At 44.2% G+C, this 24,782-nt stretch overlaps 1 protein-coding gene across 1 annotated transcript in view; it reads right to left on the reverse strand.

Annotated features, from left to right (window-relative positions):
* The window catches only part of kirrel2 (kirre like nephrin family adhesion molecule 2), a 101,671-nt gene that overhangs the window by 5,377 nt on the left and 71,512 nt on the right, over nt 1–24,782 (reverse strand). Inside the window, exons 4-9 of the mRNA XM_085918194.1 lie at nt 4,702–4,857; nt 3,957–4,106; nt 1,768–1,925; nt 617–767; nt 432–537; nt 45–193 (exon numbers count right to left, since the gene is read on the reverse strand). Coding sequence (XP_085774320.1) covers nt 45–193; nt 432–537; nt 617–767; nt 1,768–1,925; nt 3,957–4,106; nt 4,702–4,857 — 870 coding nt within the window. The remainder of the gene's footprint in view (nt 1–44; nt 194–431; nt 538–616; nt 768–1,767; nt 1,926–3,956; nt 4,107–4,701; nt 4,858–24,782) is intronic.

Consider the following 24,782-nt stretch of genomic DNA (forward strand, 5'->3'; position numbering starts at 1 on the left):
CCGCGATCTAACAGCTTTGTTTACACTCCTTGGGTTGGACTTACATTGCACATCGACCAGAGTGCTGACATTGGTGGTGCCCACGGAGTTGGACACGGCGCAGGACACCGGATCTGTGAAGTAGGAATAGTCCACAGTCACCTCCAGACTGTCGCCGTTGGCCTCGGAGATGGGGACGCCTCCTTTAGACCACCTGGGACGGATGAATAATCACATTATGCAGTCAGATTATTAGTTCGGGGAAGGTACTTAGCCATGCATATCAAAGTGGCTATTAGCTATTTCATAGCGTCTGCCAATCATAATCAAATGCTGCCAATCAAGCGGCTCATTCAAGCAAATTATTCAAACACGGGGACTTTTTTTCTTTCCTTTCTCGAGGTGATGTGCTTTTCAGCATCACCAGCAGAAAAAAATAGATTCTCTCGTACCTGTAGCCAATAATCTCCGGATTGGCTGAAGCGGTGCATAAGAAGAGAACCTTGGCGCCTTCGGTCACCGTCTGAGGCTGGACTGACAAAACCACAGACGGAGGATCTGCAAGAAAAATTTGCAATATTGAAGTGATTTGTGCTCGTTGGGTAAGAATACGGGTGAGTGGATGTCTGTGACTCACGTTGGACATTGATAGTGATGGATGTTTGTCTTCCAGCGGGGGCAGCTGGGTTGAGAACTCTGCAGGTGTAGGTGCGGCCGGAGTCGCTGTCCTCTGGGATGATTGGAAGCATACTGACGGCTGCCTCCCTCTTCCCATCTTCCATCAGTGTCTACGGCAAAACGTAGTTGCGCTCAGTTTCAGCCGGAAGCCATAACTACAACATCTATATGTCATCCTATTTTTAGCTTTATACGTACGCCAGTAACGCTATTTTAATTTAAAATTCTTTGGCACCGGCGATGAAATATATTAGTATATTTTACGATGCGGTATGGGGATTATTATTATTTTTTTTTTTTTTGCTGTTCCTACATTTCTGAGAGCGTTTGCCGTCAGCGCCTTGTTTGTCATCGTCTTTTAAATCTATTTACTGCTTACAGAAATCAATACGCCTAAGTGAGGAAAGTTGTAGATTGTGAGGGTAATGCATACTGCTCACACACACGCACACACACACACAAAGAAGTATAATAGCCAAATTGCTTGTGAGTGTGTTTTTGGATGGTGACAGTGAGGCAAAAATGTCACACGCATGGCAGGCTGGGTATTCTCCCCTGGACAGCAAAATCAATAGAGCGATTTTTGCTCTTCCTCAGCAACAAACACCATTTTTTCTAATCACACCAGACCCCTTTCATATCTTAGTGGTTGGAATTTTCTTTCTTTTTCCTCCCCCCCCCCCATCCCCGCCCTGCCCTGCCATCCCTTCTCCAGTGCAAGCACTCGCCTCCTTAAATGTGGTGTTTAGCGTCGTTTAGCGTGGTCAGAGAGCATGAAAAATGTGACACTTTCCCAGCCGTGGCCGACTCACGCTCCGCCGCACCCCCATTGTGTTTCTGCATTGTAGTGTTGGTGATTCGCTTTCTGCAGAAAGTCTACTGTATGAAAGCCTCATGGCTGTCTGAGCTTTGGCATGCTCCAGTTATGCTGTAGTGTCACTGCATTAGCGGAAGGGGAGGGGGGGGTATAAGGGGGAGCAGGAGGCGTGAGTGAAAATGGGAGGAGGACTGCAGAGAGCAACTTGAGCAAATCTTATGAGAAAAGGGTGGCGATTGAAAACTGGATCTGAGTAGTTGTGATTCTGTTTACATCATGCGACTCGCACGTACCTTGGAATAAATGGCTGTCTCCATGACTTCCCCATCTCTGTACCAGGTGATCTCTGCTGCAGGTTTGGCTCCATAAGATCTGCAGGTGAGGTTGTGTGGCGTGTGGGCTTTAAGACGCACAACAGGGCCTCCCTCCACCAAAGGATCTGAAGGAGGGACTGGAAAGCAATAACAAAACACATTGCTCAATACAAAACACATCAAATGAACTGACTGTTTTTATGCTTTTTCCAATTGGCTGGTCATTAACGCCGGTATTTACCCGAAAAAAAAAAATCAAGAAAATGAATAGAACAGAAATTTCATTTTGACACCAAGTACAATTCCAATAACAAACATATTATCTGTAATTACGGCACATTATCTTCCAAATTGAAATAATGGAGTTAATTAGAGTACATCCCCTCCGATGTTGCGACATTAAAAGAAGCAAACAAGTATTCTCGTATGATGATGATGTCTGCTTAACAGTGTATCATTGATGAAAAGTCTTCAAATGGAAATCCTCTGAGGAGAAAATAACACACTTCCCATTCTTTATTTCCTTTTTCAGAGACTAGCGTTATTGTTGCAATCGTTCCCACTGTTGCTGAGCGATGTTTGGGCTGAATTGCTTATTTGTTCATTTATTTGCATGGTTTCTCACACAACACTGGCAAGCCAAGCGTGCCACCCCTGATGAGGGCGTCCATTTCCCGGTCCAATAAGGAGCGGCGTGAATGCGGGGTTTGTGTTGGCCTTTTTCGCTCCCTCCACCGAACCAATTTCACTGTGTGTGTCTGAATTGTCAGAGGTCTTTCCGTTGCTGCCGCACGGACACTAATGGAATCCGAGTGCTAGGTGATTTTAATTTCCATGCCGATTCCCCTGACTGCACTCCAGACGTTGACTGCGGATTGCTTTGGCACGCGGGCAACTGCACGCAAATACACATACACAGGGAAAAAAACTAAACAAAAAAAAAAAGTCTCCCACGCACTTTCTTTACCTCCACTTTTGCCTACATATAAACATATAGCCTGAGAAGTCCTCCCAAGTCTGGCACAAGGTTCAGTCTAGATCTGCACAGGGGCAGGCTAGACTCGGTTTTGGTATTTTCCCCAAACTCATCATGGGCCGACTTGAAGCAGATGTTTCCGTTTCAATAAATTCCGCTCGCAAGACTTACACTGATGTATATTCCTAATTGGAAAGTAATGAGACACGGTATGCTTTGCTACAAAAATAAAACAAAGTGTCGCTGAAACATTAATTACAACGGGGGGCACGAGTGAAATTAATTAACAAATGAAGTCAACGATTTACTGCATATTTTAGACATTCGGCAGTCCTTTCAGTTGAAAATGATAAAAAGAGACAATTTACATGAATCGAAGATGATTAAGAAACCTTCTGTCAGTATAAGACAAAACACATCTCAGTACTACTATAGGTCAAATACAAACTTGAACTTGTCTGTTTGATTACCTGTCAAAATATACAAATAGAAATAAGCTTTTTTTTTTTTGTTTTTTTGAGGGGAAAGCTTTCCATCATCCAGTTATGTCATGTGATTGCTCTTTCTAACTTGGCTTTTTTATAAGCAAGCTGGCTTAAGTAGATATATGGGGAGTGACATTCCTTCAAATGCCACCAGATGCCAGCAATGCTTTGTTCGGTCCCACAAGACCCGTAACCCCCACAACCCTGCCCCTCTCCTCAATGTCTGCGTGAAGAAGTGGATCACTCACATCGCGTTAATGTAAAAACTGCCTTGCGGTTGACAAATGTTGTGGCTCACCGTAAAATGTGCTAACTATGCAGACCTTGACTTTCAAGTGACTACTCTAGTCATTTGTGATTCCTGCAATCACATTAGCCAAGACGTCCACAGTCTTGAGTGTTTACTTTTTTTCTTCCCTTCCCTCATCGGGCGGGCTCTCTTGGCTGAGCTTTAGTAGAATTATGCCCCCCCAGCAATTCATTTCCATCAAGAAATGAGATTTATCACTCAGGGGTTATTGCTGAGTGGTGATAAGAAATCATTTTATTAATTGTAAAGCCTTTAAAGAGGTCAGTGATATTGTACACAATGCAATACAGATTTCATTTGTCTGTCTGTTGGCGTTCCGAATGAGAACATTACACATTGTGCTGGACTTTTTATTTTTTATTTTTTATAATGCCTGTGTCCGAGCTACGTATCTTACCTTGCACAGTCAGCTTGGCACGGTGAGAGCGCAGGCCCGCCTGTGTCGCCTGACACTCGTACACGGCGTCATCCACCAGCTCTGCCGAATCGATCAGCAAGCTGTGCTCGCCTGATAGCGGGTCGCCCATTAAGGAGTAGCGCGTCCAGCCTGCGTGAAGCCGGCGCACACAACAGTCAGACACAGACCCCGGCAACAATAAACACATAATGACACAACTACCGAGCCCATTTGCAGCGAGCGCCAAGAAATGTGGAAAAGCTGTTTAAGTCATAAATGAACGCAGGCGGCGCCTCGGTAGGATTGAGCCATTGTGTGTATGTGTGTGTGTGTTTATGTGTCGAGCAGCGTGAGGTGGGAAATGAAACGCATGAGGACTCTGTCCTTGAAGCACAGACACAATAAAGATGGTGGCAGGGCCTCTTGGGGCCGAAAGGCAGTCTCTCCGCCATCAAATGTCAGCGTGAAAAGCTGATTGATTATCTCCTTTCCTGTAAAAGCCTTAAAACGCTAAGCAGCAAATCACGTTACGTGCGGGCGGGCCTCAACGACCTTTCACCGTTCAATCTTGTAAAACCTAAACGGTTAAGGAAGAGAAGCTTGCTTTCTAATGGGGCCCCGCCATTGATCGGAGTAAGACAAGCACTAAGAAACGAAAGAAAATGTACTTTTTATGAACAGTTGTTTACGTCTAGATCCGAGCGCGCTAATACAAAATGTCTTAGGTGAGGGACATCATTCATACCTGGTAGATCTCTCTCTCCACCCAAAGCCAGTCCATCTTTGGTCCACTGCACCATCTCCCGATAGCCCACAATGACACATGGTAGAGTCACGGACTGGCCAGACACCACCACCTGGTCCTGAGGCTGCTGGGAAAAGTAGGCTGCTCGGGTGGCGGCTGCAAGGACAGAAGGATGAACATGTTTGGAATCTGACATGAATTGATATTTTCAGACCAAATGGTATACAAAAGAATGACAGCAGGTGTGTCGGGTTAGGATGGTGAAAATAGCCCTGGAAAGACTGAGGCTGATCGTTCAATAAACTGACATTTTAAAAAAGATGGATGAGGCTGACTTGGGTGAACATTTCATATTCCCCCCCCCCCCCCCCCCTTTCCTTCATAAATATCCCTGTCAAGAAGAAGACTCAGCATTGCCCCATAACTTATTTAACTCTTTCCCAAGTCCATATGCCTTTTATGCTTCCTTGCACGAAGTACTTTTCGGAAAGAATGTGAAAACAAATGTGCCGTTTTTTCAGTGTACTTTTCGTAAAAAAAAAAAAATGGATGTTAAACAATTAAAACAGCACTTAAAGTCCCCGGGGACCCGTTTTGTTTGAGGCGCTTGAAATTCAGTAGAGACACCTGCTGCCGTTGTGGTGTTGTGTTTAAGTGCGCCACACACTCTCAATGGATCGCTTGGCTGGCCTTCACACACACACACACACACACACACACACACACACACACACACACACACACACACACACACACACACACACACACACACACACACACACACACACACACACACCCACACAAACAGAAATACGCTTTCCAAATGTTTGTGGCACTATGATAAAGATTGAGTATTACAAACCCTATACGAGTAGCGAAAGATGGCAGCACTCCAGAGGTAACTAATCCGTAGGCGGGGAAAGAGACAGTTGGTTGGTTATCTAAGTGGGCTCTCTGTGCGAGTCGGGAGACTTCGGGGGGGGGGGGGAGAAAAAAAAAAACTCATTTTCCTTCTCTCTTTCATTGTTGCTCAATGGAGAATGGAAGGGAAGGGGGACTCGGGGAGATAAAGAGGCCTCTATTCAAACTGAGCTAAGCCCCCCCCCTCCTCCTCCTCCTCCATCCCCAACCCTTCCTGAACTGCTTCTCTTGGTTGCACTGCTTAAACAGACAGGGTTACCCCCCCCTGCACCCACCCCCCAATTCGGTCTCCCCAACCACCATCACAATCGCCAGTAAAGAAAGCTGCTGAAAGGAGGGCAACATACGGCAACCAGAGACATGCTATTGTCCTCTTGTCTCTCTCTTTTAATAGGCCTCTTCATTCTCAATCAATCCTGCTAAATGCAAGTTTAATAGCTTTTCAATAGCAACCCCCTCCCCACACACACACCCCGTTAAGAAGGGTGGCGGGGATTTTTTGCTCTCACCCTCTTTTTATTCCTCCCCTCTTTCTTTCGTCATTCTTTTTGAGTTTGAATGAGGCTGCTTGTTGGCAGTGTTTATTCCGCACTCAATTATCCACTTCATCTCAGAGAGGGCCTGTGGTCTCTCCCCTCCCGCTGCCTTTGCCACCCAGCAGCATAATTAAAGCAAAATTCCATCTCAACCAACCAATTTTTTGTTTTTTTCTTTTGCATTCCGATGGAACAAAGATCTGTATCGTACCAGATTTTGGATATCTTTCAGTGCACACAGAGTATTTGTTGTTTCTGCACAACAACAGATATGCAAATGTTATTATTAATGTTAAGCTACGTGACATTTCCAAAGTGAAAATTCTCTGTCGATCAATCAATGGGGAGCCATGCGTTGTAGCTCCATCCAACAAAAAACCAAGCGTACCTGCCCGACCAATCTGTTCCAAGTTGAACCAAATTGAACTACTTGGTAGCATAAAACCTTAATGTGGTGCTAATGTAGTGTCCTCCATCTGATTGAAGAAGGAAAAATGTGTAATTGGAGCACTATAGTGCACTGCATGAGTTCGTGTGTGTGTGTGTGTGTGTTACAAAAGTGTCGGAGTAGCCTGTTGAGTAGCAGGTGGGCTACATAAGTATGAATCAAAAGAGGCCAATTTGAGTCTTGGTGCTCAAGCTATTAGATGCCTAGTAAGGACCGTCATTTTCTGTCAGAATCTTTATGTTCTTCTCCGTCAAATGTTTTCAATTCAAGAAGTAATGAGCAGTTTCATAATCCCCCCAGTAGAGCCAGATTGAGATTCCTCTTTTTTTTTGCAATTAAGTATCTTGCCCAGTGTATCAAACTGTTTACAATGGGTAATAATTCACTTCATTGCCTGATTGCTTAAACGGATTACATGCTGTGAAGTGTTTGTCTATACCACACCCACACTCAATTTGCTTGGCTCACATTTAGCAATTAATGCTTCGTATGGAGCCTTACAAAAATAGAGTGACGACTGTGTGCCGTAGAGAGTGATTCACAGCTCTCCAGATCCCTTATTGAAAAGGCTCTACAGAACATCTCGACTGGCTAATGACTCATGCCAGATTCCTTTAATTCCTCGTTGCCGAATTAGACAATTCTTTGACGGTGTATTAGCGGCTTAATTACATGAATACGTTGCTGATGGAGAGCGAGGGAGGAACAGAGGTGCACAATGGGGGGAAACGGTGGAAGCAGTGTGAAGACACACATGCAGACCACAAAAACACACCAGACTTAATATGAGGAGCTTTGCTACGGGTTGCAATTGAATCAAAATGACAAAAATACAAATGTGGCTCTTAAATATCCACCGTACGGGATTTGACTTGTTTTGCTTCTCTACCTTAAATCTATTCATGAACTCATTCCCTAGATTTGCACTCTATGGATTAGTTGTAATGCATGTGTTGGATTAATGTTACCTTTCAAGGTCTTTGTATTTAGAGGAACATTTCCTTATTGCCACAAATTCAGCATTTACTCAATTTCTTAATTTGCCGTGTGTGTGTGAGAATGTGTGTGTGTGCGTTTTTTTTCGTTTTTGCTGTAATCAAACAATTTAATCCAGATTCCTTCAATTGAAATATCATTTCACGCCGTTGGTTGCACGTGGCGCCAAATAGGCACGTGTGAGTGCGTTTCCCGCTGACGTTGCGTGATGTTTTGAGGTGTACAACGATGTGTTAATAAGAAAAGCCAAATGTCAAGCACCGCGGGGCACATTTAGCGGTGTCGTTTGACGTTGCAACTTTGCTGCTTAAGTTGCGTGGCTTTATAGTGAAATTCAAAACAGCCTTTCAGGGTTGAACCTGTTAAAGAGCTTTTCCACCACTGCCGTTGCCGCTTACTTTATGTGAACTGATAGGGGTGCATTCACATCAGGGCGGATCAGGAAAAGATGGACAGATGTCAGCAGTGATCCCTTCACCACTGGACATCTGCCCTGGGAGAATTAGATTGAATCTGCCAGTGTGCGTGCGTGCGTGCGTGCATGCGTGTATGCGTTTGGGTGTGTGAGGGCTATGAAGTTAAAGCGTGATAATGGCACCGTGCGTGACCTTTGCTTATAATGGGAAACTAGCATGGAGAGCATCGTTCATTTCATAGAGAGCGCTATTTATCAGCTCATGATGACGATTCATAATCATTTTTTTGCCATTTGGATATAAAAGGAAAAAAGGTCAGTCTGCATATGTACAAATACTGTGATATACTATTTCATACTATTCACACTCAAGTGTAGTACTATATATATATATATATATATATATATATATATATATATATATATATATATATATATATATATATATATATATATATATATATATATATATATATATATATACAGTATATTATATAGTCGTGGACTCAGCCTGCGTGAGGTTCCCTTAATAGACTCCAGAGACGAGGAAATGGGGGGAAAACACAAACGCACGCATGCACACACACAACTCCCCCGAAAACAAGGCAATTGGCAAAAAAAAAAAAAAGTGTCAAGCTTGGAATAAACAAGCCCTCTCCCCAAATGCCATCCATTGTGCCTTGTCGAGATAAGGCTTCTAAATCGGGCTGGAAATGCAAGCTCCATTTCTCTCAGTATAGAATTATTATCCCTTTGTTTTGAGTCTTTTGTCTCTTTCCACTGGTGTATGCGTGCATATGTTTGTGTACAAAAAAAAAAAAAGTAGTGCTGAGGTAGTCTATTCAAACCGAATGCCCCCATCGGGACCCAGCACCCATCTCATGTTTGGAGTGTTCCAAAGCTCATTAGCATGACTTGTACACAACTTGAGGGCTTCAAAGAAGACAACAAGAGAGACCACCCACCAACTGGCCGCACTGTGGTGTGCCCAGCATGTATGTTTTCTTTGACTGTTGCAAGTAGCTCTCTCTGCAGATGCTCTCCTCTCTCGCACCCCTCTTAAAAAATATATCACTCCCTTATGCATTCCGGTTGCACTTCCACTCACCCGCTCTGGCTCCCTTTCCTCCTCGTCTGCATTTTTTTGCCCAAATTGCAATCTAACTGCTTTTTAAGAGCTGTTTTGCCCGAGTTTAATCCGCCTCGCATCTCCTCCCGGTCTTTATTCCATTGTGAAAATCTTGGCTGGAGCCGAGACCCCTTTTAAGCGAATGGACCCGCTCATCTAAACCATTGCCAGCCTCTCCAGCCCTCCCCAGCTTGGCTTCTTACCCTGAATCTGTTTAATCTGTTTTGTCTGTTTATCATTCGTGCATCTACACTCATGAGCAAGCCACACTTTGCAAGGTCCCTATGTGCTATTAATCACTGACATCACTCTGACACGGCTCTGTTTTACCGCTGGTGTCAGCTGTCATCGCTTTCTCCTCTTCTTTCCCTTTGCTCGTGCTCTGCATCCCCGCGCGAGACTCACAGGACTTTACGTCGACTCGTCAGCAATGACAACGAGAGAAGAGGGACGAGAGATTCAAAACATGTTCAAATAAAACAGAAAAAAAAAATATACAAAGATATTGCACGGCCTCCGATTGTAAAGATGTCGGCTATAGATAGAATTGATATAACACGGCAATCAGCTTGTCTCAAAGGCTGTCATAGCTTGATGGCAACATCACACCAGAAAACTTGAGAAAAAGAATGTGACAATTGGCTGCTCTTCCACTACTGCGGGTATCACTGTACTCAATTTATCCACTTTTCTTTTGTGCGTGAGCAATTCGTATCGTTTTTAAGTGTTCCGAATGTAACCTTGGTGGATATGTTAATCAATGAACTTTATACATACTGGAGTAGGCTTTTAAACAACATGATTTAACTGAGAAATTCAATATTGTGCAATTTGCCTGTTTGTCAGGCAAGCACAGTGACAAAGCGGTAAGCATATCTCTTTCACACTTCAATTTCTATTTGGAAGACTCCAAATCGTCTAGAGGTTGAAATGTGAAAGTTTCAAGAGTGTATTTAAAGTACATAAGACATGTTATAAAAAGTGTTGTTAAAAATGACTCTATTATGCTTTCTAGCCAAACTTGAAACCACAAACGCATCTTCTCGTTTGTGAATGGGGACCGTGTTGATACGATTGTCATCTAAAAACCACAATGAACAACTTTTTCATATTTGTTGTCATGTAATAGTATCCGCTCTCTACTGAGCTGGAAAGCAGTCGTGATGCGAGCTGCATCAGTAGCTCCCGGGGTACCTGCTATAATAGGATGTATAAAAAAAAAAAAAAAAGGAGGAGGCCAAGGGGGGGTGAGACCAAGACTCACTGCACTCCAAGACTGCTGATGTGACACAGTCAGTGCTGGAGCAAATATGAATGGTTCAGCTCGCAGTCGCTGTGCTGCACTTCCAACTGTGCATCTTTGCTGCACACTCACTGTCACAGTCCAACATCTTTAGGCTCGCTGGTGGGCAGGGCAGAAGCATCTGGCGGAGTATAATTCTAGCATTGCTTTTGAACATCAACACACACACAATCGCCACACGCCATGAGTTAGAGAACTGCCGAGTGCATGCGGACGGGATAGCAAGTGACGGGCTTGGCTGGCAGGAGGACAGAAAATAAAACAGCATATGCAGAGGAGGAGAAAAAGTGGAGGGTGGTATGAAATTGTCTGTACACATCAGCCAGCATTGTTGACAAGATGTTGATTGAGCCAGTCTTGTCGTTTGGCTCCAGCTTACCCCAGCTCCCCCCTTTGGTGTTTTTACTGCAAGACAGCTGCAGGCAGGATCTGTGTCATAGTCCCAGCCCGTTTCTGTCCCTCTAATTCGCTCCATTGCTTTGCTCCTTCTGTCTCACGGCCCCGATCCCCCCCCCCCCCTTCCCACTTCCACTGTTTGGATGATTATTTATTACCAGTCCAACTTATTTTTTTGCTGTTTGGTTTTGTAAGAGTCGGAAGAGTGCGCAACATGTGACGGAATAGCTCGGTGACAAATGAAGCGAGCAAATAAATGTTTAATTAAATTCGATTAAAAATCCATAAAACGACGAGGATGATAACGATACAGTCTCTTGCTTTTTCTAAAAGGCGGTAAAATGAAAACAAAGAAAGTCTACATCGTACTGGCTCTGGATCCAATGCCCTGGGGTATCAATTAATTTAGTCTGGGGATTTGTGGCCTACTCTCCCTAATTGAGCCCATCGGAGACCCCCTTGGCTCTTCACGATAGGATAGGAAGTAGTGCGTTTCATAATTAATACTCCCCCCCCTCCCTTTTATTATTATTATTATTTTTTAATGAGGGTTGTAAAGTCGTAAGCGACGACGGGAAGAGGCTATCGACGCCATTGTTGGCGTCGAACGTCAACTGCTGGTGTGTGGAGTAAGGGCGACAACCTCATTGAAAGCAGCACATTGAAGTCTACGCCGCGCTTTTGTGTGTTTTTGAACATAGAACACAGCTAGCTCAATGAGAGTCTCATTAGCGTTGCTTAATGTGTGTGCTTTTTAAAGCTTAGAGGTTAATGCCCGACTTGCTGTCATCTCATTGGAGCTCTCTTTTAATTTGATGCATAATTCTTTTTTTTTTTTTCGTCAGCAAGAGTGTCTTCACAGAAAGCGGATGTGTGGAATTTTGGCCTTCCCTTGCAACAAATACACAAAAAAGCACAAAGACCACTTCTAATTAAAGCTGTTTTTAATATTCCTCTTCACTTTTTCCTTTTCATGCTCTCCTCACATTAACAATGTTTTTTTTTTCTCTGTCCATAGAAAATAACTCCTGGCGATTAAACAAATTACTTTCTAGCCCCATGGGAGCCATGAATCTACTGGAAAGAATAAAATGGTGAGATGCACAATGTTGCCGCCTCTACATTCTTATAAAAACACCTTCACAATATTTATAGACAATGTTTTGCTGTCTTTCCGCTTCACAGTATGGCCAGCAACAATGGATGCTCGGCTGTATTTTTATCTGGACAGGTTCAGGAGATGAATTTTACTCAGCTGGTGACTAAAGGCAGTGAGAAAAATGCCCACTGCTGCCAAGTGAAGACCATGGTGTCGTCTTTACAGCGATGCTATACAATAAACATACATTAGCATGCGTGTTTATTTTCTAGCCATCCCAGCAAATACATTAAAGTTGTGTAGAATCAGGTTGGGTACAATTAGAAAGGTGCACGTAACCTAATTTCCTCGTTTCCCCCTGAATGTCGACTTTGCCGGGAAGAAAAGTTTTTAATTTAACATCAAATACTCATTTTGTTCATTTGATTACTTGTAAGTGGAAACGTCCTTTTAACCCGCCGATGAGGCGCCAGAGGACGAGAAGCGGGGAGAAGGGCGGTTGGGCTGTTACCTGCTGGACTCAATACTTGTGCTTTGTATTGAGTAAAAGTAAGGAGGGAGAAAAACTCATTTCCTGAATTTCCATCTCTTAAGTGTTGATTAGTGAAGGAGTGTAATTAGAATGAAATGTGAAGTCAGGCTTTTCCCGATTGCACCGCTTCCCTGAGAAAAATCAGGCCGTGATTAAGGAATAAATGATTAATGAGCAAGCTAATTAATCAATATATTATTAAAGCAGGCGAGCGGTGTGAACAAAGGGGTGGGCACGATGGCGCTGCATTAAAGAGATGTGTTGAAACAAAAAAAGGACTCATCTGGTTGTTGTGGGTTTTCTTTCCCCCCCCCTCCTCTGACACTGAAGCGGATGTATGGAGAGAAGTGACGGATGGGAGGAGATGGTGTCTGCAGCCTCTGCATCTGCCAGCAGCCTCTGGTGTGAGATCCCTGACCTCACAATACTGCATTTGCAAGTTCCGCTGCTTATCTCGAGGTCGGGTCGAGAGGTTCCGCGCGAGGGAGGGCAAAGCGCGGGCCCGCCACGCTAATGATGTTTGCACTACTAAGACGACAGCCTGTGATGCACAGTCAACATCTCTGACGACGCAAAAGTTCCTGAGCGAAGCCCCCCCCCCACCCCCTCCCTCACCTCCGCATCCCCCCCCCTGTCGTTAACTAGGACAGCCCATCAATCTTTGATAATGTGCAGTGCGGGTCTCTCCTGTGTGACCGAACTGATGAGACATCACAGCAGGGTTTGATGTATAAATGTAACTGTGATATACTGGACGGCTTCAAGTCAGGTTTGACCTTTTTTTGCGCCGGATATTAATGACTACAGTGAAAGAATGAACTATCTGTGTGATGCATCCCTCCCAGTGGAGCTCGGCACACTTTATCTTTTTGGCACGGGCTTCCTCTGCTACCTTTTTGCTCAGCTTTCATGTCTGCCAAAAGTCCCCTGAGCTGGCACACAATGGGATGAGGGACACAAAAAATATTATTTCATAAGCGGATGGGTTTATTGTTCCTTTTAAAATGTAGCATTGCTCTTTAAAGCTGCAGTTATAACACCCCCCCCCCCCCATGCACGACACAGCGAAACTCGTCCTCAAAGCTAGAGTATGAGGAAAAAAGAGCTTTCATCGCGGCATATCTTGCCTGGCATTTACTGGTGGCCTTATTAAGAGCCTTGTGAGTGACTGAGTGTGTACTGGGGGACTCTTGGGGGGAGCTGTAACACGCTCGGAGCAGAATCATGATATTGTTTATCAGCCGGTGTTGCTTTAAAAATAAATGGATGCATTTCTATCAAGCACCAAAATAGGACTAAAGCTTTTAAAAACGACATTAAATAGTCACACAACATCAACATGAATTGAAATGATCGATAAAGAGCAACAGGCAAGATTTTTTTTTTTCAAGAAACTAAAAGATGGATGTGATTAAGGTTTTCATAGACAATACAAAATAGCCTACAGCAATCCAAATTAAAAAAAACAACCAGAACTCATTTGCAAGACTGCTAAGATTTAGAGCCTGATGATTGTTTTCATGCCAGGCATAAGTCTGGCACAATATGTTGCAGTGGGTTAGGTAAAGTGAGGAGATTTTTTCACATCATTACAAGGTGGTGAAAGATTTTTAAAAAAAATGGTGTTTTGCACCGTTGTGGGCGTGAACACAGTTAACTTGATTCTCCATCAAGCACTAAATGCTACACGCAAGAGTCCTGGGAAAAGACGGAAGCAGAAATTAATTTGCTCGCCGTTTGTGATTTTTCTTTTCAAGTTGACTTGGATTGCTGTTTTCGTAATTGTTTTTGTGGTTTGTTGTGTTATTTTGGTTTGATTTGCTCCAGGCTGGTGCCACGTTCTGTCCCCAAATATACCGTAGCATTCCACTATTCTTCAGCATCAACTGGCTGTGAATGGGTCTTTGTAACATTGGCTGGTTTCTTCATTGAGCATGAAACATTGGACATATGGTGGCTGTGTCGGGATGCGTGACGGCAAAGAATGCCGAGGGTTGGTCCCCCGACCTCGACTTGGCCTCTCGCACTCGAGTCTGTTGCTTTGATTGACTTAAACACTTCATTGTGCACGCTGTTTTTACATTTGTGTTCAAAAGTGGGATCTCAGGTGGGACAGATGTGCGCTAAACAAGAAGCGTACCAAACAGAGCACGCACGTTTCATTTGGTATGCCGAGCCTAGTTTCACCAGAAGTTCAGATTCGTAAAAAAATAAAAATAAATCTAGCCTGCCTTTCACTCAAAAGTTAGCTCAGATAGTTTGGAGCTCCCAGTAGTACTAAAAAGGTGAAGCTGTATAGACAATGGATGGATGGCTGACTTCTCACCTAACGAGTCAATTAGCTAATTTCTCTATTGCATCTGCAAAATTGGACTTTAAGCGAGAAAGCTCACGGTAGTGGCTGCGACAAAACAAGTGAAGCGTCGCAGGCTCCCGAGCCCATCTGGTGTGATGATCGATCATTAGATGGAGCGTTTAAACTCCCTCACTTTGCCTGCTGGCTAACACTGATCCCATATCACCCTCGCAGGATATGGTATGAATCACAGGAAGTTGAGATCGATCCATAAAGATTGTGCCGCTTGATTACAGATTGAGAAAAAAAAAAAATCCAATTTGGCTTAACCACTTGGATGCCTCAGAGCCCCGACTGTTTGTATGAGCAAATGGCCGCGTGTTTCCACGTCTATTAACAGCTTTTATTTCTATTTTTTTTTAAATAAGCTTTCTCCGGCTCCTATTTTTTGATTTGAGCTCTTCCTCCATTCGTCACCTCTTCACTTTGCTCTGTCCGTCCCGCACTAAAAGCACCCTCCTTAAGGGAGCTCTCTCCTAAATCTTAATTAAAACACTCTCCAACTGCCCTACCCAGAATCCCTGGGGCTGTCTGAAAGCAGCTTAGAACAATCAAGAGGACGGATTAGAAGTGAGAAGAAAAGCCGAGGTAAAGACGCGATGGGTGGGGTGGGGAGAAACAACAACAACGCAGTGGCGAGGAGAAAAATATCGCAAGGAGGGAAAGAAATGACCCCTTTCCTTCATCCCCCTGATCCTCTCTCCTTCTCCCTTTGCTCAATGGCTCTCTCCCTCCCTCCCTCCCTCCCTCCCGCCCTCTCTGGGCTCGGGAGTCTTGGCCTGACCTATTGACATTCAGCTTCTCGGCAGATTAAGCAGCGAATGGAGCCTCTGGAAAGGGTAAACACACTGGAGGAACAATGACCAACAGGAGGCAACCTTATTGGATTCTAATTAACCGCCAGGAGAGATGGCTCGGGGCGTGTTAAGTGCTGTGGGACACAAGTTAGAGCCCCAAACATCAAGGAAGCAGCACAACTCCTATCACTTTGTGGTATAGCTTCATTTAGTTCTCGTCTCTCGTCTCTCTCTCTCTCCCTCCATCTATTTGCCAGCTGTTTCCACATCTGACCCAGGAAAATGGCAAAGTGATTCTCATTAAGGCCCTCTCCTGAGATCCATTTGTATTCCTTCTTCCCGACGCTCCATTTCGTCTTTGAACAAGCCTTTACTTGAAGATCTTGCTTTGAGCGATAAGGTTCAAGTAGGATGGAAATACGAGGAGAAATGATTTGAGATTGAGCGGATTGAATTATATGACATGAAGATGAAAAGTGTGTGTGTGTGTGTGTGTGTGTCTGTGTGTGAGGAGGGGGGGAGACATCGCTCTCTCCAAAGGAGGCGACTCTCGGTGACCACCATCCTCCTTTCCCTCTCTCCCAATTAACCAGCTCGCTCGTTGGCTCAATTTTAAATGTGAACTTTATCATTGGTGCAGTGGGGCCCTCAGTCTTTGAGTGGTCCCCTGATTAGACACACTCGCAATGGTCCAGTGTCCTCTTGCATATAGCACTAATGAATCTGCTTTCATTAATAGTGTGAGAGGGCCCAATGTCTACATATGTGTGTGAGTGTGTTTGTGTTGGGTGGGGAGGACAGACCCCGCCAGAGACAGGCCACTGTCACCTCAGCAGACACACAAAGCAATTCATTAATTGGTGAGAAAACACACACACACATTGAATACACAGTGTGGTGTGTATTCCATGAACCCACGCTGCTTGTTAGCACATTACCCAGGATCAAAGAAGCAAAAGGCTGCAGAGAGGAATCATCATTATTTGCTATGGAAAAACTGCAGCTATGTTCCAGAATGTCAGTCTGTCTGTCTGTCCTTTGGCAAATCGGCAGTCTCCTTTGCTTTTCTGACAAAACGTACAAAACGCAACCTGTTCTTTTACCGTCATCATGTGAGTCTTTTGAAAGCTCACGAGAAGATGTTTTTTTTTTCTTTTTTCTTGCCTCGATTCAAGTGGCAATGAATTGGACTTCACTTGTGATCCAAGCCCGGAGGTATAAAAGAGCCGCATGACCGCTGTCGATTTCCAAACCATTACCAACAACAGTCATGGCTGTATTAGGTTGAAATGCCCCATTGATTTCTCTCAACCCCCCCAATACAAAAACTAGTCAGGACCAGTTGGAAGAAGCACTTATTTTGTTTTCTAAAAACAAAATATCACATGCCTAATGACCACAACAGAACCATTCAAACTCAAAAGAAAAGCACAATAGATAGAATGCGCCCCTATTTGGAGGGGGGGGGGGGGGTTAAACAAAGGGACCCTTCGCTCGAAATTGCCTTTTAAAGAACTGCCTGGCGCAATCAGGGAGCTGGCCTGTATCAAAATGAGCGTCAGAGAAAGAAAGGCTGAGGTTGGTGGTGCAAAGAAAAGGTGTGACGCCTCCCAGCACTTTGAATGAGCAAACAATCAGCCCTTGCTGCCCTTCAATCTTTTGGTCAGCTGTTTAACTACCCGCTGATTGAGGGGCTTCATTAGGGGCTTATTTATCTTTCCATGGATCACAGTCCTGAAAGACCATTGACAGGCTCAGTACGCCCACACACACACACATACAGATGAGATGCTTGGATTCCTTTTTGTCGTTTTTAAAATGCATATAGAAATATAATTTTATGGCTGGATTTTGCACAATTGTAGCAATTTTTGATTATCTTCCGTTTCTTCCTAAGGCACTCTCAAAAACACTTTGAACATGTCACAATGGTTATGTTTAAAAATACAAGGTGAATGTGTTTTCAAAGGCTATTTTCGAACAATTCCTGTTCATTGTTCTTCACTTCTATAAAAGTGGGTCACGACTTGGCGACAGTAGGACAATGTAGGTCCCAGGGTGACAACAGACGAGACTCTACGGCTTCAGCCACACGAGCAGACAACACAGCATTCCGTAGAATGGAAGCTTTTAAGCCAAAATGCGAAAGTAATGGCACTTTACAGATTCGATTTTTTTTTTTAATGGGCTAAATGGTCTACATCCAGTTTTGTTCATCCTTGAAGCTCCTGTCTAAGCCAGGGGTGAAATACAAATTTTTGTCGCGGGCCGCATCGTAGTCATAGTTTCCTTCAGAGGACCATCTTGAATAACTGTTTGAAACCAGAGACTAGTAAAAACTGTTCAAATATTTTTAAAAGATCACAAAATTTGCCGGCAATATCTCTATTTTTTAAAAGTGAAGACAATTAGTAACTTTAGTATTGACCCATGAAGTTGATACACAATTTGTCTTCATGGGGTGGGGGGCATATAAAATGATGTGGCGGGCCGTATCTGACCCCCGAGCCTTGAGTTTGACACCTATGATCTAAGCCCCACCCTCACACCTGTTGGTCTTCTTTGATAGTTTACCACGAGGCGGCTCGGAGGCGTAATACCACCTGAGCCAAACAGTGGGCCGGGTCGACACGGTGACCTAACAAGAAGACCCTCCCAAACAAGCCAAAACAAACATCTTACTAAAGCCACTCTCCAGCTTTGATGCGAAGAATTTCTTTTTTTCTTCCTTGGTTCAAACATCTCCCTTTCCTCCCGTGTCTTAAACACGATTCGACCTACACCTCAAAGAGCAATCTGAGAAGAGGACTTTTCCCATTTTATCTCTCTTCAATGCCCTCTCCTGCCCCATTTTTTTTTTTAAAGCTTCTTTTAACACTGTCACTTAGATGTATAAAATATACAGAAATCACTGTCTGTGACTTCCCTTTTGGCAGCCCACTGTTTTATTCCACTCTGCGCCTAATTACGGTGCCTCACTTATGTAATTAGCGCAAAAAATAAATGGCTGCCGTAGCCCGGTCTCTGCCCTTTGCCCCTCCCTGTGCAGCTTCGGAGAAAACAAATTACGGAGAACAATAGGTACAAATGGCTCCTGCGCCAAAGCTCATGATGGATGCATCTCTGCATCTCATCCGTTTCTCACTTACTCTTCCTCCCTTCTTCATCATGTTCCGCTTTATATTACTCTGCTTGGAAATGTTGGCGAGCTTCAGCCAATACTTTCCTGTTTTTTTTTTTCATTCCATTGCTTTTTGTCTTGTGTTTCGGGAATGGGCACTCTATTCGCACTGACATCATAGTCTGAAGCAGCTAAGTCCTTTTTTTTTTTTTCCCCAGTCCTTTCTGTCTCTACTGGCATTGCCTTATCTTCTATCCTCGGGTGCATTCACAGAACACGCTGGGGACTTTGGAAAGCAAACATCATGTGCCGTAGCCCCATCTGCGGATAGTCTGAGCAGGGAACAATCAGTCCCTCTCCTCCTTTGCTTTGTTCCTCCTCGAAGCCTCCCCTGGGATGGACGCAGAAGTAGGATGCATCAGTCAGACGGGCGCAACGTGCTGGAACAATGGACTGCTTGGTTCTACCAAGGGGTGTTAGGTTCACCTCATCCAGCTTGGCAAGCACTTTCTGGGTCTCCTTATTGCGTCTTCTGTGGCAGAAGAAGCCTCCCACCATCCGCATCCACGTCTCTACCCACACGGCCGCCTCGCACATGTCCCGAGTAGACACCTGAGAGCCAATGTTTGGGCCGCAGGTGCTGGAATATCAACTTTCCATAAATGCCCTTTCAGAGCATGTGGTAAGTTACACCCCGCTTGTTTTCTTTCACCCCCGCCAAGGCAAAAAGAAAGAAAAGCAGCAGGTTTGCTTTACCAATTCAAGCGTATCCATTACCTGAAACGTTCAGCTCCTGGCAGTAAATCCCTTTGACCCCTGTTCATTCTTTCTATCTGCCTATCTCCCACCCCCTATTCCCATACTGAGCCCATGGCGCTTTGCACATTGCTTTTTTTGTGGCCAAAAAGACAGCAGGGGAGAGCGAGAGAGAGAGAGAGAGAGAGAGAGAGAGAGAGAGAGAGAGAGAGAGAGAGAGAGAGAGAGAGAGAGAGAGAGAGAGAGACACCTTTCCCTCCTCCCGCTTCAACCGCCACCCACATACGCCGCTTCTCATGTTTCGACACAGCTCGATAACATTAACATGTTTCGCCATTGGGGGAAGTTGCAGTTAAAAGTCAGATCGATAAGATTTGATTGACATCCTTCACTTGATAGCAAAGTGGCTTTTCTCTGACCTCTCCGGGCAAAGGGGATGGGTGGTGGTGGTGGGGGATCAGCAGTAGTACAGGAAAGAAAAATCAAATCGAAGAGAATTCATTCGACCGTTTCTCTACAACAACACAAGACAGACAATAGGACTGCTAACCGGGACTGATACTCAGCCAAACGGCTATTTTGATTCAACTTTGAGTCACCGAGACAATATTGCTCCTGGCAATCTGAGCCCTTTGTACAACAAGAGGATAAGATTTCCATGACTGAACCTCACAATTAGACTGTAACTTGAAAAAACATTTGAACATTTATTTGTAAAGCGCTCGGATCTGTTGATTTTTCCTTGAGATATGACGAGCGTCCACTTTGAGCCAAAGCAAGCTAATGTTTCCTTTGGCTTGTAAAAATCTCCTGAAATGTCAAGCATCTCAACTACGACACAAATTTGATTTCATATGAACTTTTGTATCAATACAGCCCAACCTGTCCATTTCTATTGCCGACAATAAACCACGCAGAAAATGACATGTACAGTTCTCGGAGCGTCATTAATTAGACAATTGGACTTTGACTAATCATTCCAGAAAGAGCACAAAGCCCTGAAGATGCCTGGCACTCACGTCAACTTATCATCACAATATGTGTGCCCTTGACCCCGCTGACTACATGCGCACATGCGTCGGTGAGTCATTTACAGAGAATGAGCGGATGTCTTCAGCCCCAGAGCAGATCATTGTGGATCTTCTATGTGGAAATTTCCTTTCTTTGCAGGACAAAAAAGAGCGGTAAAGGTATTTCTACCTAAGCTTGTTTTTCCCTCATAATCCGACAGCCGAGCTATGTTTGATACAAGGTTAAGGAACACAAGATAACACATATTGCGCTGCGGCACTAGACACGCTTCAATTTTGTGTGTGTATGGACAGCAGTTATGAAATTCTTCTCTTGCCTGATTAAAGGTAAAAATGAATCTTTACTTTATTACTATTGTATGTTGAAGGTATAAATCTCCTGAGCAAGAGGTTTGTGTGTGTGTGTGGAGGAATGGGATTTAAACACAATCCATCTCCTCAAAATATCTTCTACTGTATAAACGTGACTTCATCCCTGGAGGTGCAGTTTTAATGACGTGCGCAGAATCAATTCTCAGTCCTCTCCATCTTTCCATTGCATTGTTTGTGAAGGAGAATGAAAGAGAAAACAAGTTTGTGTCGCGCGCCGCTGACGATCCAGCCCGAGGTGGAGTCGCCGGGGAAGATGTCTCCAGGCAAAGGCAGGAAGCTGACACGGTCCCCGTCTCCATTGTCCCGTTTTTTTTTTTTTTTGTCATTTCCTCCCCGGATGCGCCGACTGGCCCAGAGGGAGACAAGGTGAAGATGTACGCAAGGAGAAAGTGAAGACAAAGGAGGATGGGTGCGCTGAAGAGGACAAGTGCCATCAACACTTAGCTACCTGGCTTCTTGCGTTGGGTCAGAGCAGCCAACACGATGGGCTAATTTGCTAACAGCTGATAACAATGCACTGGGACACACTGCCAAGTTCTTTATCTGTGTTTACCCGAATGGCAAAGCTGATTAGAAGCAGGCCACATTATGAAGTGCCATTGTTTCTTTTCTCCTTTTTTTTTTTTGCACACGTGTAGGGGCTGTTTATGAAGGATCACAATGAGATGTGTGCACCGTGTCTACAGGATGAGGAGAAAGCAGCGGGCCATTGTTTAACAGCTTGGTCATTCATTACTGTTTGTTTGCGCGTGACTCCTGCATAAAATGAGTGTTTAGAGGGAATGGGAGCAAATTAAGGCGCTTGGAAGAAGCCTTAGTGCCTCAAATAGTCAGCTCTACTCGGAGACAACGTGGCTTCTATATTCATAAAAAGCACAGATGCAGTCTGATGGAAAAGAATGGCGCATTTTGATCTTAGAGCCTTCTTTTGCGTATTTGGTAGACTCTTTGCAATGCTGGAAGTTTTGATGTACAGAGAAAATATTTCTTTAACATTTAGGGCAGGGGTGTCAAATTGATTTGATCACGGGCCGCATCTTAGTCATTGTTTCCTTCGGAGGGTCAATAATTAGTTTTGGAATCAGAGATGCGTAAAAACTGTTCAAATATTTTAAAAAGATTAAAATTGGAGAAAAGACAATTTGTAATTTTAGTATTGACGCATGAAGTTGCTGCACAATTTGTCTTTGCGGGCCACATAAAATGATGTGGCGGACCGTATCTGGCCCCCGGGCCTTGTGTTTGACACCAATGATTTAGGGGCTGAAAATAGCCCAAGTCTAATTATTGGCACAGTGAATTTAATTGAGGTGCTTGATGGATGGATAGATTGATGATAAATAGATGGATAGATAGATTTTGTAGTTGATGTAAATACTATGTTAAATACAACTCTGCAACAGCAAAAACCAATACACAGATAAGACAGGAAGTCAAAGTAAGCTAAAATGCATCTTAGCCACGACTGCGTCTCTTAAATAATGCAAGACACTTCTCTCCAGGAGTCAGCTGTATGCACAATCTGCTGGATCGGCACTATGCAACTCGTGTCCAAAGCCGGTTGGCTCGAGTCCTTGCCAACAAACTTTCTATCACTAACGTAAGGAAATAAAATGAGTATGAGTGGCGGATGGTGATGGTATGGGGGGGGGGGGGGGGTGGTTAAGAGGGACGATGGGTGAGTGTGTTCGACAAGAGGCGGAAAAGGTTAACGACGCTCTGGCGCTTGTCCCCAGTGTTTTCCCGCCTTGTGCATTCATTAAGACACTGAGGACACATCTAAGCCTTATGTCTGCAAAAAGACTCACTTCCCTCTCTCCACCACTCACAATGACCCCCCCCCCCCCCCGCCCCCACAAGAATTCAAAGAAGTATAGCTTATGAAATATGCACAAATTCTCGGAGCCACCCTTTGGGAGGCCAGCCTGTCACTTGGCCCACAAACATGTCTGCACCACACAAGGATGAGAGAAATCTCTACTTAATGGCCAAGAGGGGAGATGATGCTTGGTAGTGGCTTCTAATTTACTTGTGTGTGTTGCCTCATTAAGATACATTGCATGTTCCCATGACCGGTCGTCACCTGTTCACCAATAAGCTGGTGAGGGAACAAAAAGACTTCTGGGAGGGGATAAGGTCCTTTTTTTTTTTTCCTCCCGGCATTGCACCATTGAGTGGGGACACGACTTAAAGAGGAAGCAGGAGAAACTTGTAATCTCAGCACTCAGCCTTTGAACTCGGCCCGATGAGACACAAGCTTCCCAAAGCAAAAAAAAAAAAAAAAAAAAAAGGTTTCCAAAGAAGCGCTCGCAGAAGATTACTCAGAATACTGATGTAGTGTGGAATCAAATTCCTCAGGGCACAAAAAGGGCGACTTTCCGGGAAAGTAAATTGCAAGTGGGGAACGAGACTGTATACAATCATGTGCTATGGACATATTGTGATGGAGCAAAAAAATGGTGATGGACAATTGAAATTCAATCAGCAACAAATTGCACTTTTTCGCTCTCTTTTCCGAGACTCGCCTTGGATTGTGACTTAACACCTTCTCAGTCACTTGTATTCTACTTGCCTAAGATTGGGCCAATCTGTTTTCTGCTTCAAAATGGCATGGTGGGAAACCTCACTGATTTCAATGTATCCGTCCGTCCATCAGTGAGACCAGCAGTGGCATAAAAATAAAAATAAAAATCAATAGAGAATATTTTTCAAGTACTAACCAGATATTCATTGATGACTCAATTGTCCATTAAGTGGGAATGGACGATCTGCATCCTTATAACAGTGCAAAAAAAAAAAAAAAAAAAAAGATTCAAGGAGGAAAAAGAAAAAATCCAATGCAAGCTACATGTTGTTTTTGCCCATACTAAATCCACATTTGCTTTTCCGCAACAAACAGGTAGTGGGAGTTGACAGATGAGTGTTGAAGTGACTTTGCGTGAAAGCTTTAACCTAAAAAAAAAAAGTGCTCCAAGGTATCTTACACTCTAATTGGGGCAGCTGCTACCATTTTCATAATTCGGATATGCGTGTATGTGCAAGAATGTGTGCTGGATTTGGAAGAAGGGGTGGTGGGGGGGGGGGGGGGGGGGGGGGAGTTGGGGGGGTTGCCACTGTCTGGCAACCGCGCTATTTCTCCATATCCAGCTGTTGCTCGTCTGTCAGAGAGCAAAGGTCTCCTGGCATCCCATCAGAACCCCCCCCACCACCATCCTCCCTCCCTAATGACGACACCATGTGGAGCGGGGGGGGTTAGTGGTACCGTGGTGATCCCAACAAATGGCTTTTAAGCAAACAATAGCATTTGTTAAAGAACCTAAAATTCTGGCTTGTGAGTCAGTCCTATTTTTTTTTTCCTCCTCAAGGTGTTCAATTAATAGGTACACTTATGCATTCCGTGTGTGTCTGAGAGTGTGTGTTTTCCTTTTCTTTAACAGCTCTGGCACAATGCTGATAAGTCACAGTCCCTCAGTGTTAATTACAGCAAGCTATTTTTTGCATCAGAATATATGCAAGTTATTAGCAGTCAGTCAGCAGCCAAATCATGCGTGGAAAAAAGTTTTGGAGGAAATAAGCTTACTTTTACAAGGTGATATCTTTTTTTCTTTTACTTCAACCCCCCCCCCCCCCCCCCCCACGCACACACACAGCCATAAGAGAAAAAACTAAATTTACGCACGCCAGAAAGCGGCAGGACATTTGGACTATTGCACATGTTGATAGTTATCTTTATTGATGTGTGTGTGTTTTAATCCCATTCAGTTTGATGATACACAATATTTCAGCTCAACTTTCCCCTCCGCGTCCCCGCATCTTCACGCGCTACCCCGCAAAATGAAGCCTTGGCAAAAAAATAAAAATCCCAAGCAAAGT

The sequence above is a fragment of the Syngnathus leptorhynchus genome, chromosome 8 (genome assembly GCF_054491065.1).
Source record: "Syngnathus leptorhynchus isolate UIUO chromosome 8, UIUO_Slep, whole genome shotgun sequence".
In the NCBI taxonomy this organism is placed as follows: domain Eukaryota; kingdom Metazoa; phylum Chordata; class Actinopteri; order Syngnathiformes; family Syngnathidae; genus Syngnathus; species Syngnathus leptorhynchus.